The sequence below is a fragment of the Mandrillus leucophaeus genome, unplaced genomic scaffold (assembly GCF_000951045.1).
Source record: "Mandrillus leucophaeus isolate KB7577 unplaced genomic scaffold, Mleu.le_1.0 Scaffold24, whole genome shotgun sequence".
Taxonomy (NCBI): Eukaryota; Metazoa; Chordata; class Mammalia; order Primates; family Cercopithecidae; genus Mandrillus; species Mandrillus leucophaeus.
In genome coordinates this window covers 919,290-934,043 of record NW_012102476.1, presented here as the reverse complement: position 1 = coordinate 934,043, position 14,754 = coordinate 919,290, and the positions used below count along the sequence as shown (strand labels likewise).

The 14,754-nt window shown below is 56.9% G+C and overlaps 1 protein-coding gene across 1 annotated transcript in view; it reads right to left on the bottom strand.

Moving 5' to 3' along the window:
• Positions 1-4,832: 4,832 nt before the first annotated feature.
• The window catches only part of KIAA0556 (KIAA0556 ortholog), a 259,351-nt gene continuing 249,429 nt past the window's right edge, over positions 4,833-14,754 (bottom strand). The window contains exons 22-28 of the mRNA XM_011982338.1: positions 13,929-13,993; positions 12,287-12,397; positions 10,103-10,242; positions 8,149-8,250; positions 7,414-7,574; positions 7,215-7,303; positions 4,833-6,627 (exon numbers count right to left, since the gene is read on the bottom strand). Coding sequence (XP_011837728.1) covers positions 6,572-6,627; positions 7,215-7,303; positions 7,414-7,574; positions 8,149-8,250; positions 10,103-10,242; positions 12,287-12,397; positions 13,929-13,993 — 724 coding nt within the window. The 3' untranslated portion in view covers positions 4,833-6,571. The remainder of the gene's footprint in view (positions 6,628-7,214; positions 7,304-7,413; positions 7,575-8,148; positions 8,251-10,102; positions 10,243-12,286; positions 12,398-13,928; positions 13,994-14,754) is intronic.

The following is a 14,754-nucleotide window of genomic DNA, read 5'->3' as shown; positions in this document are numbered from 1 at the left end:
GAGGCGCAGGGTAGGTGGGAGGAACCGCAGGTGCAAAGGCCCTGGGGTTGGAGGAGCACCATGAGCGCCATGTGGCCGTGTGCAGCACTGTATGACAGGACAGAGTGCTTGGAGCTCGGGGAGAGGACATGGGGTCTGCCGGGGTCAGAGACTGTGGGGCTTTGGAGTTGTGGCGAGGAGTTTGACCGTCATCTTCATCTTGAAGGCCACAGGAGACATTGATTGATAGGAGAGTTTTAAAAGGCAGACACTATGGGCTCTGCATTTTGGGAGGTTTCTTCTGGCTGTGTGGGGCAGGCCTGAGAGATGGGGTGCAGGACAGAGGCAGGGTGACCAGAGAGGGCCGCAGCAGGGTCCTGCTGGGATATGGCAGTGGCTTGGGTTGCGCTGGCCCTGGGGATAGAGGGAAGTGGGCATCTGATCAGTGGCACCCATGGGGCTTGGAGGGGAGTGACAGAGCTGAGCCAGGCTCCTGTCCGGGGCTTTGATGCTGGGCAGGCTGGGATGCTGCCGGGCAGATGAGGCCTTGGTGGAAATCAGGAAAAGCTGCTCTCTGAGTGAATGAATTAGAAAAGGGTCCCCTCCCTGCCCCCAAACATGGAAGACATGGCCCTGGAGCCCCCAGATTGGAGGGCTGGAGTTGAGCCTCGCCCAGGAGCTGAGCTGTGGAGCACTGAGTGATTGTGCCCGCCCCAGGTCTAGCTGCCGTGGGATTGAGACAAACTCAGCCCAGCCTGGGACCATCAGTCATGAGGAAAGACCAGTCTCCTCCGTGTGGGGATTTACTGCACGGACAGACAGGAAATCACTGTGCAGGGCCCCTGCCCTGTCCCCAGCACCGCCTGGCTCACATCACCCTGGTAATTGCTCCTTGGGCCACATGTCATCTCAGACTGACATTGTCTGAGTTTCTGCCTTAGGGGAGGCCAGGGGCCAGGCTGATGGCCACAGGCCTGGCAGGGGAGTGGGCAGCTGCCAGGATTAGCCGGGACCCAGGGTAATGAGGGGTCCTGGGACTCCAGGGGGAGTGGGAGGGGCCTCTGCATGGGAGAAGCTCTGTGATAGGGCCAAGCTGGTGATTGGGTGCAACACGCCCAGCCGGGTGCACTCACTCTTACCCCTTCTTTCCGGCCCTCCTGGGAATTTCTAGGGGGTGTGTGTTGGGGATGGGAGCTGCAAGCAGGATGAACCCAGCGAGAGAAGGCAAAGGAGGAAGAATCCCAGGGGCCAATCAGGGGAAGGAAGGGAATGGATAGGGAAGCGGAAAGAGTTGGCGGAGGAGGGGCAGGACATCGGGACATTAATCTCTGTTCAGCCAGTGGGCTGGCTGCTCTAAGGTCAGCGCCCTTTGTGGACCAATCTGCCAAGGCTGGGAGGGTGCCCTGGAAATTTGAGAGGCGCCGGGTGCAAGGTAGTGCCACGTTGCTCTGGGGAAGAGCCCAGACCCAGGAGTCATATCCCAGCCTCCGTCTGATGGTGGATGGAGTTGATGTGAGCACCAGTGGGCCCGAGCCCTGAGAGCTCCTCTCCATGACAGAGGTACTGCTGGTACCACTGCAGCCTGGGTAATGAAGCCCAGGCCCCAGGGCGTAAGGTCCCTGGCCAAGGTTGCACTGTCAGGAAGTGGTTGATGGAGCCTAGACTGGGACCCGGGCAGCTGGCCCCAGGGCCACTGCATGTGAGTCCTCATCAGCTTGCTGGGAAGAGTGGTGCCTGCAGCCCAGGTCTCACTGCATCTCACCACTGTGTGCCTTCAGGAGAGACTGCAGCGCGTTCACTCTCAGGGTAGTGCTTAGTGTGTATCGGCTATTAGGATTTTTTTTTTTTTTTTTTTTGAGATGGAGTCTCACTCTGTCGCCCAGGCTGAAGTGCAGTGGTGCGATCCCGGCTCACTGCAACCTTCACCTCCCAAGTTCAAGCAATTCTCCTGCCTCAGCCTCCCGAGTAAGATGGGATTACAGGCACCTGCCACCATGCCCGGCTAATTTTTGTATTTTTAGTAGAGACGGAGTTTCACCATGTTGGCCAGGCTGGTCTCGAACTCCTGACCTCAAGTGATCCACCCACCTCCGTCCCCCAAAGTGCTGGGATTACAGGCATGAGCCACCGTGCCTGGCCACTGTGAGGAGTTTTGTTGTCATCCTCACAGCATATGGTTGTCAAAGGCTGCCCCTGCGGTGGGAGCTGTGAGTGGAGCCGTTTCCCAGAGAGGCTAGGAGACTGGAGTGCTGTCATAAACGCCCCACTGCACACGGCAATCTGGGACATGCCCACACAGTCAGGGAGGCACCCCCAGGGCACCTGGGGACGCACACAGCATCTTGGATGGAGGCTGGCCACTTCTTGCTCTCCCCAGCCTCTGGCCGTCAGAGGCTCAAGTCTTAGGGCCCCAGAGAGCACTGTGCATGCCTGGGAGGCTGGGGTCTCATCGCGAGGGACCCAGCCTTGCCAGCCCCATGTGTGCTGGGCCCCGCAGCACTGTCCCCATGTCCCCTCCTCTCCACATTCCTTAACCTGCTTCCATCTCAGGGGTTGCAAACTCACACGCTGGCTCTGTGTGTGTGTGTGTGTGTGTGTGTGTGATGGTCATACAAGGGAGGACTGCAGGCAAGGGTGAGACAAGAGGGGCTGGTGGGGACCAGGACCATCTGGAGAGCACTGCTTAGGCTCTGGGGCCAGCTGGGAACATGGGACCAGGTTGCCAGATCTTCCTGTCTTTCTGGAGAAGCAGGGAATCTGCATTGTAATGTGAAACCTGATAATAAAGGAAGGCAACTCATTTTTAAAAATTAAACATCATCTAGTGAGTCTGCCAAACCCAAGAGCCTGGGCCGCCGGATTGTGGACTGTGAAGAGGCCAGGTGGGGACTGGAGGCCTCGGAAAGAGACTGTCCTGGCTCCGGGAGGTGAGGCAGGAGTGAGGCCGGGAGCGGGAACCCGGGCATCTCAGCACATGTGCCTGGGCATGGGGCAGCTGCCACCCGCCTGGCTGCAGAGCCCCCCTTGGCAGGCTCTGGGGGTCCTTCTGGGTCCTTCCGGGGTGGCAGTGCCAGTGTTGGAACTTCCGGGGAGGTGGGAGGCAGGTCTTTCCCACGGCTGAACAGAGGAGGCAGGTCCCCAAGGGCTGGAGGCCTGTGGGAGCCTCCACCGGGAGCCCGTGCCATAACCCTCTTGTCAGGTGCAGCAGAGGCCCATTTCCAGTCACCTATGCCAGGGAGCCAACAAGCCCTGACCCCTGACAGTGGCAGCCCAGGAGTCATTTATGTCCCTGTTTGTTGGGGCACTGGGGATTGGGGGGCATTGCACGGAACGGGAAGCCTCAGGATGTGGAGGGAAAGGAGGGCCTCTGTTTACCCACAACAGCTGAGGGTGGGGGCTGCTGCCTCCAGGACCCAGAGGTGTCACCTCACAGTCGTCCTGTCTTTCTGCCCATCTGGGGGCTGAGGAGTGGGGTGGTGACAGCCCAGGAGGGAGCCCCTCTCTCCTTTTTCCTCCCTGGAGAGGAGATTCCAGTCTGGGACACTCCTGGAACCGCAGGTTGGAGGTGGGGAGAAAGGGAGGCAGGCTGAGCAAGCAGGATTGGTGAACCGACCGGGGCCTGCCTGTGGACAGGTTTTATTTAATAGTTGGCTCACTCAGTGTGTGTTTGCCTGTTTGTTGAAGTGGAGCCAACATTTAAAAGTTAGATTTCACATTAAAGATAAACCAAATGCCTGGCTGTCTGGCTTCTCTTAGATCTGAGGTGTGGCTGACCCCTTTGGAGGGCCTGTGCCGCTGTGTTGACCACGGTCCTTGCAGGCCAGTGTTGACATCACTCCCTGACATCGCTTGCCTGGCTCCTGAATAACGGGACTCCAGCCCAGGGCTCTGGCTGGGGCCTGGAGAGCTCAGCAGAGCTGAGAGGCTGGGACACCCCTGCCGGCCTCCCACTCTCGCAGAGGGAATGCTGGAAGATCTGGGCTGCCCTTGAGGGTCTCCAGGGCTGGCCCAGAGATCCCTCCGCCAAGAGGAGGGAGGGCGACTGTTCTCCAACACCAGGGTGGCTGGGCACAGCCAGGCCTCTGTCTTTGTAGGAAATCAGAGGGAACGGGGGCATGGAGCAGGCCGGCCAGAGCCCCTGCCGTTTTCCCTCTATGCTTGGGGCTGGGCCTCTCCTGGCTGGACAGAGGGGGCTCTCTCCTCCGACCCACACAGCGAAGGAAAATGGGGCTTCTAAAGGACTCTCCTACCTGCTGCCAATGCTATTGCTAGTGCCTGAACCGCAGTGTGACCCTCCTCAGCTGAGCCCTCTTTCCAGTCGAGGGCTGCTTTATCCAGAAGCCACGAGCTGCCAACATTCATCCCTGGAGGCAGCAGGGGCGTGGGGGGTGGTGGCAGGGAGGAGGCCCAGGAATTGGGGGTCTGGGGGCCGCCATTCCAGGATCCACACATGGTGAAGGGAAACCCCGGGGCCAAAGACCCAAGGGTTGTCACCCCCACCTCAACTCTCGAGGGGCCCTCTGAGGATTTGTGCATTGGCTAATAGCTTCCAAAGCTGTGTGTCCCAGGAAAGTCGCACCACCTCTCTGTGTCTCAGCTCCCTTATCTGTAAAGTGAGGATAATAACAGTGCCCACCGCAAAGGGTTGTGTTACGTGGATCAAAGAAGTTAGAGCCAGGCATGTAATAATCAGTCTGTTATCTCTACTGCCTGTCACTACAGCATGACAATCTCACTGCGCAGTCAGGGTGCGATCACGACCCCATCTGCAGCTCGGTGAGGCCTTCTCTGTGTCACTCAGCTCCTGGAGGCAGCATGGACTCCCCGTCTGACCCCAAATCCGGTGACTCAGATTATATTCTCAATAACATCTTTTATTAATTTTGCAAGAGGGAAAAAATAGAAATTTATTTTAGAGTTAACGCCTGTACAGCCTTTTTTCCCCTCCTAAATTGCACAGTACATACGATTATTATAAACATCAGCTGAGGTTCTGGGACTGAGCTTGAGTCGTGTTAGTGCCATCTCCCTGACAAATCTGACCTGTGCCCACATCTCAGTGGGGAAGGAGCAGCCGGGGCTCCCTTTAATGCGGTGGCACTGGTTTGGGTACAATAGCTGGATTGATCAACCCCTGACTCCCCCGGCGGGAGGTGCTCATCACATCTGGGAGCTGAGCAGAGGTGCCGGGGGCTTGGAAGCTGGAGAAATGATGGATCTTTCTCCGGGAGAAACAATTCTTATCTTCCCATCAGCCCCGCACGCCAGATGAAAAGCGCATTTGCATAGCTGCTCGAGCCCAGGCTGCTAAGCTCATGAAGTATTTGCCGGGGCTCTCGGTTGCATAGGAACGTACCTCGAGTACAGTACTGCGGCGGGCTGGGCTGGGCGCCAGAAAAACAACGGATTAATATTTGGAACGAGAAATTACCCACCACTGGGAAACCAATTAGATCCCTGATCCGAGCTTGTTACATCGATGGAAATAGATGCGTTCTGGGCTTCACTCGGCTGGGGGTGCAAGGCACATTTCCAACTCGCTGGGAAGTGGCTGAAGAGGGAGACGGGGTGGGGGCCCGGGAAAGGAGCACCTCACTGCCTGCCTCCAAGGGCACAGGGGCATAGACAGAAAGCAGCCGCGTCAGTGAGCACAGCCTCCATCAGACCAGGAGGGTCATGTGGCAGAGAGTGCTGGGAGGGCCTGCTCAAGGGTGGGAGGAGATGGGGAGAGCGTCCTCGGCATCCCCCAACACCTGCACCCAGAGGGCATTGCGGTGGGTTCTTCTGGCCCTCTGGGGTCTGGAGCTGCCAGCCTGCTGGCCGCCCGCCCACCCTTCCTGGCCTGGCAGCAGCACAGAGAGGATGCCCTGGCCTGCCAGAGCAGGCCCAGCTCTTGCCAGGGTGGATGGCGGGTGGCCCAGCTGACTTCCTTCCCTCTGCAGGATGCACAGCTTTGGCCAGTCCCTTATCAGGCCCAATGAGAGGAGAGAGGCCCCTATACTGGGATGAGAGAGGGTCTTGTGGACCCATGTAACCAGGAAACGACCCCAACCTCTCAGCCAGCTCCACCAGTCCCAAAATGAGACAGGGATGTGCAGGAGAATGGGAGTGTTGGCCGCTGAAGCTCAGGTTTCTGAAGGCAGAGTCTCCCTGGGCAGCCCTGCCTGCTAGAGTTGTGGGGTGGGGTCTGGTCTCCCACTCTCCCGCTCAGCCATTCTCTGGGCCCTCTGAGGCTGGATGGGAGGACTCCCCACTCTGTCATTGTCCTGCTCCAAGTTAGGGTCAGCCCAGGCCCAAGTGGTCATGGGCCCTGCTTTGCTGGGTCTCACAGCAGAGGCATGAAAGCAGGTGTCCCGGGCTCCCTGCAGCCAATCTGGAACTACAGGGGATTGCTCTGCCCTGCAGCCACAGCCATCTGTCACTCCAGTAGCATCCAGGGCTGTCCTCCCGAGTCCCCTCTCCCCAGCGGGCTCCCCTCAACACTGTGGTTCGCTTCCAGCTCCTGGGACTGAGGGTGAGGGACACGGGTGCTAAGTGGGGCTGGTGACAGAGCCCAGTGCAGTGGGAGGACCAGCTCCCCCTTCTTCACCTGTCAGCAGCGCCGTCGTCTCATCTCCTTCTCACTGATGCAGGTTTTGGGACGTAAGGCTGTCATGACAGGGCACAGAGGGACCGGAGTTACTAAGTCTCAAACCCTGAAGGGGTGCCCCACACTCCCCAGTGAAATCCAGCAGCCTGGATTATTGTCATTCAAGGCCCTTGGAAAAGTCCCTGCTCTTGGGGTGCCTGGCATGCTGGCCCCTTCCCTCTGCCTGGAGCAGGCTTTGCCTTTGCCCAGGCTGCCTGGCACACTCCTCACATCCTTTAGGATCCAGCTCAAACATCACGTCTTCCAGGAAGCCCTCGCCTTGGGCATCCCTACTGGCTTCCCACGGCCCAGTGTGAACCCCTTTAACATGGTGCTCTGCCCCTGACTGCTTCCCCACTCTGTGCCCATGACACTTGGATTCAGGAAGCTCCACTTGTTACAGGTGCCTGCAAGAAGCCGGAAGCATGTTGCTCCCCTGGTTCTGACCCTTTTGGTCCCTCCCCAGGCCTTTGGGCAGGCTTCTGGGCAGAGGAGAGGGGTCTAGGGGCAGGCAGGGGTGCGGGCGGGGGTGCAAGGCCACCAGTTCCTTCTGTATTCAGACCGAGCTCCCGAGGCGTGATGCTCTGGGCAGAGAGACGCCACTGACCTGGGTCAACAACGCTCTGCTTCCGTTTCGCGTTGGTCATGATTTGGTTTTCATTCATCATCTGGACATCCTGATCCTCGGCCTGATTACTGTGGGGAGGAAGGAAACACAAGATTCGATCAAGCTCCTGGCCGTGTGTCCCAGCCATCCATCCTCGTTAGGGCTGGTGGGGAGGCCATGGGGCCGGCTGGGGCCATACCTGATAGTGGTATGTTTTTCCTGGTGGCGGATGTCCCTGTCCTCGGTGAAGAGGATGGTGTGGTAGGGCACAGTGGGCTCACACGTGGGCAGGATGCCCCCCACCAGGTGGCTCACCATGGCCAGGATCCCGTTGTACACGAGCAGGTCATCCACCAGGAGCTGCAGGGACATGAGGCGGAGCTCATGGGTGCCCCTCCTCCCTCCCACGTTGACTTTGGGCAAAGCGCATTACTGCTCTGAGCCTTTCTCCTTGGGAAGACGGGCTGCCAGGAACAAGTGCCTGCTATGTGCTGCGTCTGCCTTGTGATTTCAGATCTTCACAGCCGTTGGGAAAGACAGGAGCCATCAGCCCACATTGCAGATGAGGAAATTGAGGCCTGAGGGGCTTTAATACCATTAGCACAAGCAGCAGAGCTGGAGGCAAACTCAGGTCTCTGGTCTCCAGGGTCCCTGTTCTCCCCATCCCAGGGTCACCGCCCCAAACCACTGGGATTCTAGAGGAAAAGATGAAAGAGAACCCACTTTCTATTTGTTCAGGGTGACACTGAAATCACTGCCAGGAGGTTCTGAATTCATGGTTGGGTGGTAAATTTGCCTGCATCTGAGGACCAGGCATTTGTGTTGAGGGTTGCAACAGAGAGAAGTAAATCAAACTGCGACAAATGATAATTGCCGGCGGCCTAATTACCAACGAACATAATTATCTCAAAAAACTCAGCTAATAAGTACTTACTCCAAACTCCTTCACCCCTCGATGGGGTGTTTTCGCATAATTCCACAGTTTGATCATTGACACGGTGGTAGGCAGATCGAAAATCACATAAACCCGGTTCACCTGTCAGAGAGCAGCACTAATTAAAACAGGCATGTTTGGAAACAGAGGCACTTGGCTGGGCTGGGGGCGCCAGGCGTGGGCTGGGGGTGAGCGGTGGTGCCCAAGGCAGCGCCTGCCACGTGGGCCAGCCTGGAGTTCCGCCCCCTTTCATCTCCTCGAAGCCCATCTTGAGTCAGGTCACGTGTGGCTGCGTTTGCAACAAACCGCTGAGCTGGCTCTTGGAGGGCCTGTGTGCTTGGGCCTGGCGGGGCCCTCATTTAAATGCCAGTGGAGAATTGGGAACATCCTTGGCCATCCCTTATGTCCCCTCAGGTCAGGCCCAGAAATAGTCTAGAGCCCCGTGAGCTAAAGGGACAGTCCCCAGCTCGGGTTGAGCACCAGCCATGGTGATCAGCTTCTGACCCTGTCTGTCCTTTCCCCAAACCATCGCTGAGAAGCAACGCCAAGGTGCTGCTGGGCAATGTCCAGTGCGTGTCTGTGAACCTCTGCTGGGGGAGTAAGGAGGGCTGTCTAGATCGGGGCAGAATCCAGTGGGGAAAGTGGGACGGGGCAGCCTCGAACAGCCCTCCCTCTCCCCACCCCCAACCAAGGCTCTCAGATATTAGCGGGGGGATCCTCCCTTGCAAGATAGAATCAAGAAATAAGCGTTCCACACTGGCTACAGGCTGCAGGCTCAGTCCCGCCCCGGGCCCCGGTCCCCAGCCTGTGACCATCCTCAGAATGTCCCAAGAGGGAGTGGGGCTGCTCGGGGAGGGCCAGCCTCCTGGCTGGACCATGGAAACAATAAAGGTCAGGGCGACGGTCCTCAAAGTCAGTTGCCTGCGAGGCTCAAGCAGATACAGATGTTGGAGTCCAGCCTCGAGAGCAACAGCTGAAGTTGCCTCACCCCAAAAGACCTTCCAGTGCTAGACAATGGAAAATACCCACTGGCTGCCAGTGGGTGGCCCGGGTCTCAGGGAGGACAGAGCTGTGTTGCCCCCTCTCCAATGGGGCAGGGGAAGCTGATGGACACTCAATAGGGGGGGTCTAATTTTAGGGTGGCCTTTGGAAAACTTCCATCATAGAATTGCTGACGCTGTACCTTCCTGCGTTTTGAGAGAAAAAGGTGCCCCCGGTCCCCCATTCAGTCCCATGGCATGGACAAGGGACACATCCCTGGTCATATGGCTGTCAAGAACCTGCTGTGCATCCCTACCAGGCATCTGGCCCCGGGCTGAGAGGCTGGAGGGGGGCTGACCACCCCGTCCATGCCCTGTGGCTTCTCCCCTTCCTCTCCACCACAACCAATCACGTCAGCTCACCATGAGGCCTCAGAGCTAAAAGCTAAGCAGGACTCAGTGCAAGGTTTGAGATCTGGGAAACTGAGTCAGTTGGCCGGAAAAGCTGACCAGGCCAATTTGGGGCCAGAAGGAGGGCAGGGCGGCCGTGTTGGGGTCATCTACCCAGTGATGTAGGAAGAGGCAGAAACTGTGAGTGTGCAGAGAGCTGGGTGGGGAGGAAGAGGGCACAGCGGCTGCAAAGCCAGGCAGAGCACAGAACCAGAGAGGGCTGCCTGCAGGGACCAAGGAAGACCAAGCCCTCAGGCAGCTGTGCTGGGGTTCCCGGCTTCAGATTCCCATGGGGCCCCTTTCACCCCTGGTGTCCCCTTATAAAAGAGAAAGAATTGCTGGCCTGGAAGAGCTGGCCCCATCAGGCAAGGTAGCAAAGACCTAAACCTTTCTGACAGTTCCCAAGCATCTTGGCTTGAGATTAACTTGATCTGGAAGAAAGACGAGTCACTGAGACCAGGGAAAGAAAGTCCCCCTGGCTGCCTGAGGGCCAGGAGCTGCGGTGGCCGCTGCTAGGAACCCACCAGGCCCGGCAGAATGGGAGCCAGCCACATGTGCCGGCCATCACTGGTGTCGTTCACTTGGTCGATGAGCTTGTCCGGGGTGCGGACGTCCCCACCTACGCCCTCCAGGGAGTTCACGCTGTCAGGGAAGGCCGCAATATCTGAGAAGGTGTCTAAGTTGCCATAACCCAAATCTGTGTGCTCGGGGGCTGCCAGCTGCCCTCAGGCTGACAGCATGGCTTGAGGGACTCTGGGGCTGGCAGGGCTGATGCTCTGGGCAGCCGCAGCAGTGACAGCTGAATTGGACGTGTCCTGGGGAAACGGGGAGTGCCAGGCCCAAGGGGAGCAGGTGTGTGTGGAGAGGTGGACAGTTTCAAGTAGAGAGAGAAGGAAACCACCCAGAAGGCTGAAAAAGAGGCCTTGCAGGGAACGGCTGTAGCTGGGGACGTAAAACGTTGCTGCTGCTTGGGAGGGTGGAGGGCAAGCTCTGCGGAGGTTTTCTTTTGGAAGGTAATGGGGTGGTGGCTGGATTCTGCCCTGGCATGTAAGGATCGTGCCGAGCCTTTCTTCCTGGCCAGTGTGGAAGGACCCGGGGCAGCTGGACCCAGCTAATGTGATCTGCAGAACCCAGCTTCTAGCTCTGCCTCTGCCATTATGACCTATGAGAGCTTGGGCAAGTCACATGTCAACCCTGGACCTGTGTTCCCATCTGTAAAATGGCTATAAAAACCTCCAGCTCCCAGAATGGATGTGAGGATCTCAGAGTGCACCAGATGAGAGCCCTTTGGTAAAATCAATGAAACTTTATAGCTTCGAGAAGTCACTAATAATGATAAAAAAAGTCAACAATGGGCCGGGCGCGGTGGCTCAAGCCTGTAATCCCAGCACTTTGGGAGGCCGAGACGGGCGGATCACGAGGTCAGGAGATCGAGACCATCCTGGCTAACACAGTGAAACCCTGTCTCTACTAAAAATACAAAAACTTAGCCGGGCGAGGTGGCAGGCGCCTGTAGTCCCAGCTACTCGGGAGGCTGAGGCAGGAGAATGGCGTAAACCCGGGAGGCGGAGCTTGCAGTGAGCTGAGATCCGGCCACTGCACTCCAGCCTGGGTGACAGAGCGAGACTCCGTCTCAAAAAAAAAAAAAAAAAAATCAACAATGATTCATCCCAGCTGAGGAGGGTGGTGGCACCCGGGGAAGGCAGAAAGGGATCCGACTGGAAGCCAGGGACCCCAAACAGATGCAAGGCAGGCTTTAGGGTTTGACCTGCCGTGGTATTTCCCTAACTGTGGTGGGCCAGCGGTCACAGATTCAAGATCCGAGGGGGCCAGGCAGGTTACATGAAAGAGGCAGGATAGCTTAGTGCTTGGCCAAGAGCCAGTGTCTGGACACAGACTCACTGGCTGTGTGACATTAGGCAAGTTACTCAACCTCTCTGTGTCTCAGGCTCCTTATCTGTAAAATGGGGATAACAGCAGCAATCACCTCACAAGATTCTTGTGAGGGCAGATGAGGTAGCACAGAGTAAGCCCTCAGTAAATATTAGCAGCGTGTTTCAGGGCCTGGTAGATAACAAGGGGAGGAGTAGGGGCTAAGGTACACCAGAAGGATATGCTTGGGGAGAAATGGCAATGGGTAACCAGGTCCAGCCATTGTCACTACGCATAATCAAGGGCCTGTGTTGCCAATTTCTCAGGGGAAACTGGAGATTAGGGTTTTCATGTGAGACCTCCTGATTTCTAAAAATATTAGCAACTCATTTTAAAATGCACTGGGCTAACAGTTTGCAAATTCTGGTGTGGGCATACCATGGGCAGAGGGTTCCAAGCTTAAGAAATTCAGGACACACTGAGTTGAACACAGTGCAATAGGCTTCTCCCTGCAGACCTTGTCAGAGCCTTTGGAACTCCAAAACATCTGTGGTTCTCCGAGAAGAGGAGGCTATAGTTGGCAGCCTCTCTCAATTCATTGGACCACAGGGCTCTTTGGCTTGTGGATTTCCTGCTCCTGATGTCTTAGCAGGCAGGGCTGGGAGCTGCTCTCTGCTGCACATCCCTAAGGGTCAGCATCTGACTATAAGCAAAGCCTCCTGGGCTCTGGTTCCTAGAGGGCCATTTCCCTCTGCACGCGAGGCTTCTGCCCCATTTCCGACCCCCCCATGCTCCCATAATCTGGGTGGAGCCCGCTCCTGTCCTAGAAAGGATACTGTTTTCTGACAAGGGGATTTTTTCTCCCCGCTCATCATACAGCTCCAGGCCAGTGAGGCCGATGTAATACGGGTCGCCCCAGCTGGTGAGAAGCTGAAACTGGAAAATGACTGGGACACTTTATTAAGGAATAGACGGCTGAATTTTTTTTTTTTTTTTTTTTGGCAGAATACAGTAAAACAATGGCAAACTAAGAGAAATTATTTTGGGTCTATATTGATGAATGAGAGAAAAACATTTTTCTCTTATTGAGACTAGAGCCTATCAAAATATAGGTGGCATCACATTTTCTTAAAGTGCATGTGTGTGCATGTGAGTGTGCGTGTGTGTGCGTGTGTATGCATGCATGTGAGCACATGTGCGTGCATTAGGAATGCAAAGCCTTCCTCTAGGCCCCAGGAGACAGGACGGGAGGAGAGGGTGCTCTCCAGGGAGCAGGCGGGATGGGGAAACATCTGTGTTACAAACTCATTGTATGGTATCGAACGAAACGCTCCAGTTTCTCTGGTTGTGAAACGAGAAGAACAGAGTACCTGCTCCCTCCTCCGTCCCTTTCAAGTAGACAGGAGGCTAAGAAGGGGACACATAAACCTCACAGCACCAGGGACCATGGTCCGGCGCAGGGAGACCACCATTGCTGCTGAAGTCCCACGTGCAGAGCTGGGCATCAGGCCCTTTCCCAGTTCAGCCCCGTGCCCTGCTCACTCCCCACATTCCCAGGAGCAGACCAGGTGGGAGGCCTGAAAAGGGGCCGGGCGGCTCCCAGATGATGGCATAGCTGGAGACAGTGCTTTCAGAACTGGCCAGCTAGAGAGCGGGCCTTAGAGCCAGGCTGCCTGGGACAGTGCTTCCAGAACTGGCCAGCTAGAGAGCGGGCCTTAGAGCCAGGCTGCCTGGGTTCACCTCCCCCAGGTCCTACCCCTTCTCACCTGTGTAGCCTTGGGCAAATTACTGAGCCTCTCTGTGCCTCAGTTTTCCTAGCTGTGAAATGGGGATGATAGTAGTACCAGAGTGCTGAGCTCTGCTGCCTGGGCTAAAGTACACTGGTGCAATCAGAGCTCACTGTAGCCTCGAACTCCTGGGCTCAAGGGTTCCTCCCACCTCAGCCTCCAAGTAGCTTGGACTATGGGCATGTGCCACCAGCTAATTTATTTTATTTTATTTTTTTAAGATATGGGGTCTTACTATGTTGCCCAGGCTAGTCTCAAACTCCTGGCCTCAAGCAATCCAACCTCCCTGGTCTCCTAAAGCGTTGGGATTACAGGTGTGAGCCATTGTGCCTAGATTGCCAAGCTATTTCTATCTTCACCTCCTCTCTGGCTGGTTCCAGGACACTCCCCTCCCCAGTCTAGCCGCTGGGGTCAGTGTCAGCTTCTCTAGCCCCTCCCAGCTGGAGTCCTGAGGCTGCCCCTCCAGCCTCAGCTGCCAGGAGTGGGATCTGGAACTAGCCTGGCTGCCCCAGTCCCAGCAGCTCCCAGTGACCCTGAGGATGCAGGAGGTCTCCCATCCTCTGCCTTGGTTTCCCTGCATGGAGTTCCAGCTGCCTCAAATGTGGCCGCCTGAAACCCCGACTGGGCAGTTGCGGCCCAGGCACTGCCTCGGGGCCCAGAATGTGCTGGTGGGGCGGGAGGAGAAGGATACAGCCACAGGGCATCAGTGGCGCCTCGTAGTCCATGCTTGCACACTCCAGGCTTTTCATGTCCAGCCTGAAAAAGCATAAAACAGCACCATGAAGAAGCTCACGACGGCCCAGAATCACCAGAAATAACAGGCTTTGAAGAAACGTGGCAGTTTAGTGTTCCCTAGGACGCAGCAGGGAAAAGACAGATGAGGCCCCAGCTCGCGTGGAGTTCCCGCTCTAGATGACAGTCATTGCCAATGCCGGCAGGATGCTGTGCCAGGGAGGCACAGGGCTCAGGGCTTTCCCGAAATGGACTCTTTGATTCCTCAATACAACCCTAGGAGGTGGGCATTTTTAGATGCTTGGGATGTGGATGAGGAAACCAGAACACAGAGAAGTGAGGTCACTTGCTCAAGGCCATGCAGCTGGTAGTGGCAGAACCAGGATGGGACTCGAGGTTGTCTGGTACCACTGCCCCCTTTCTTAACCAACCCCCTCTATGTCTTTAAACACAAGGACGGTCCACGTTGTGCTGAGAGCCAGGACAGGGTGACAGGGCAGAGGGCCTGGGTGGGGCAGGCTGCCTCAGAGAGTGCTCTGGGAAGGCCTCCAGGAGGAGGCAGCCTTGGGAAGTGTCAGAGTTGAGCCTTCCACGCAGAGGAGCAGCAGAGCAAAGGCCCGAGGTGGGAAGACACTGGGCTGCTGGTGTTTGCCCCAGAAAGCAGCCAGAGGGCTGGAGTCTGGGGCAGGATGGGGAGAGAGAAGCGAGAGGAGGCTGGAAGGCGGGCAGAGCCCTGACGGCTTTGGCTTCATGATCTTCAGCACCTGGCTCCACCAGCCAGGGCC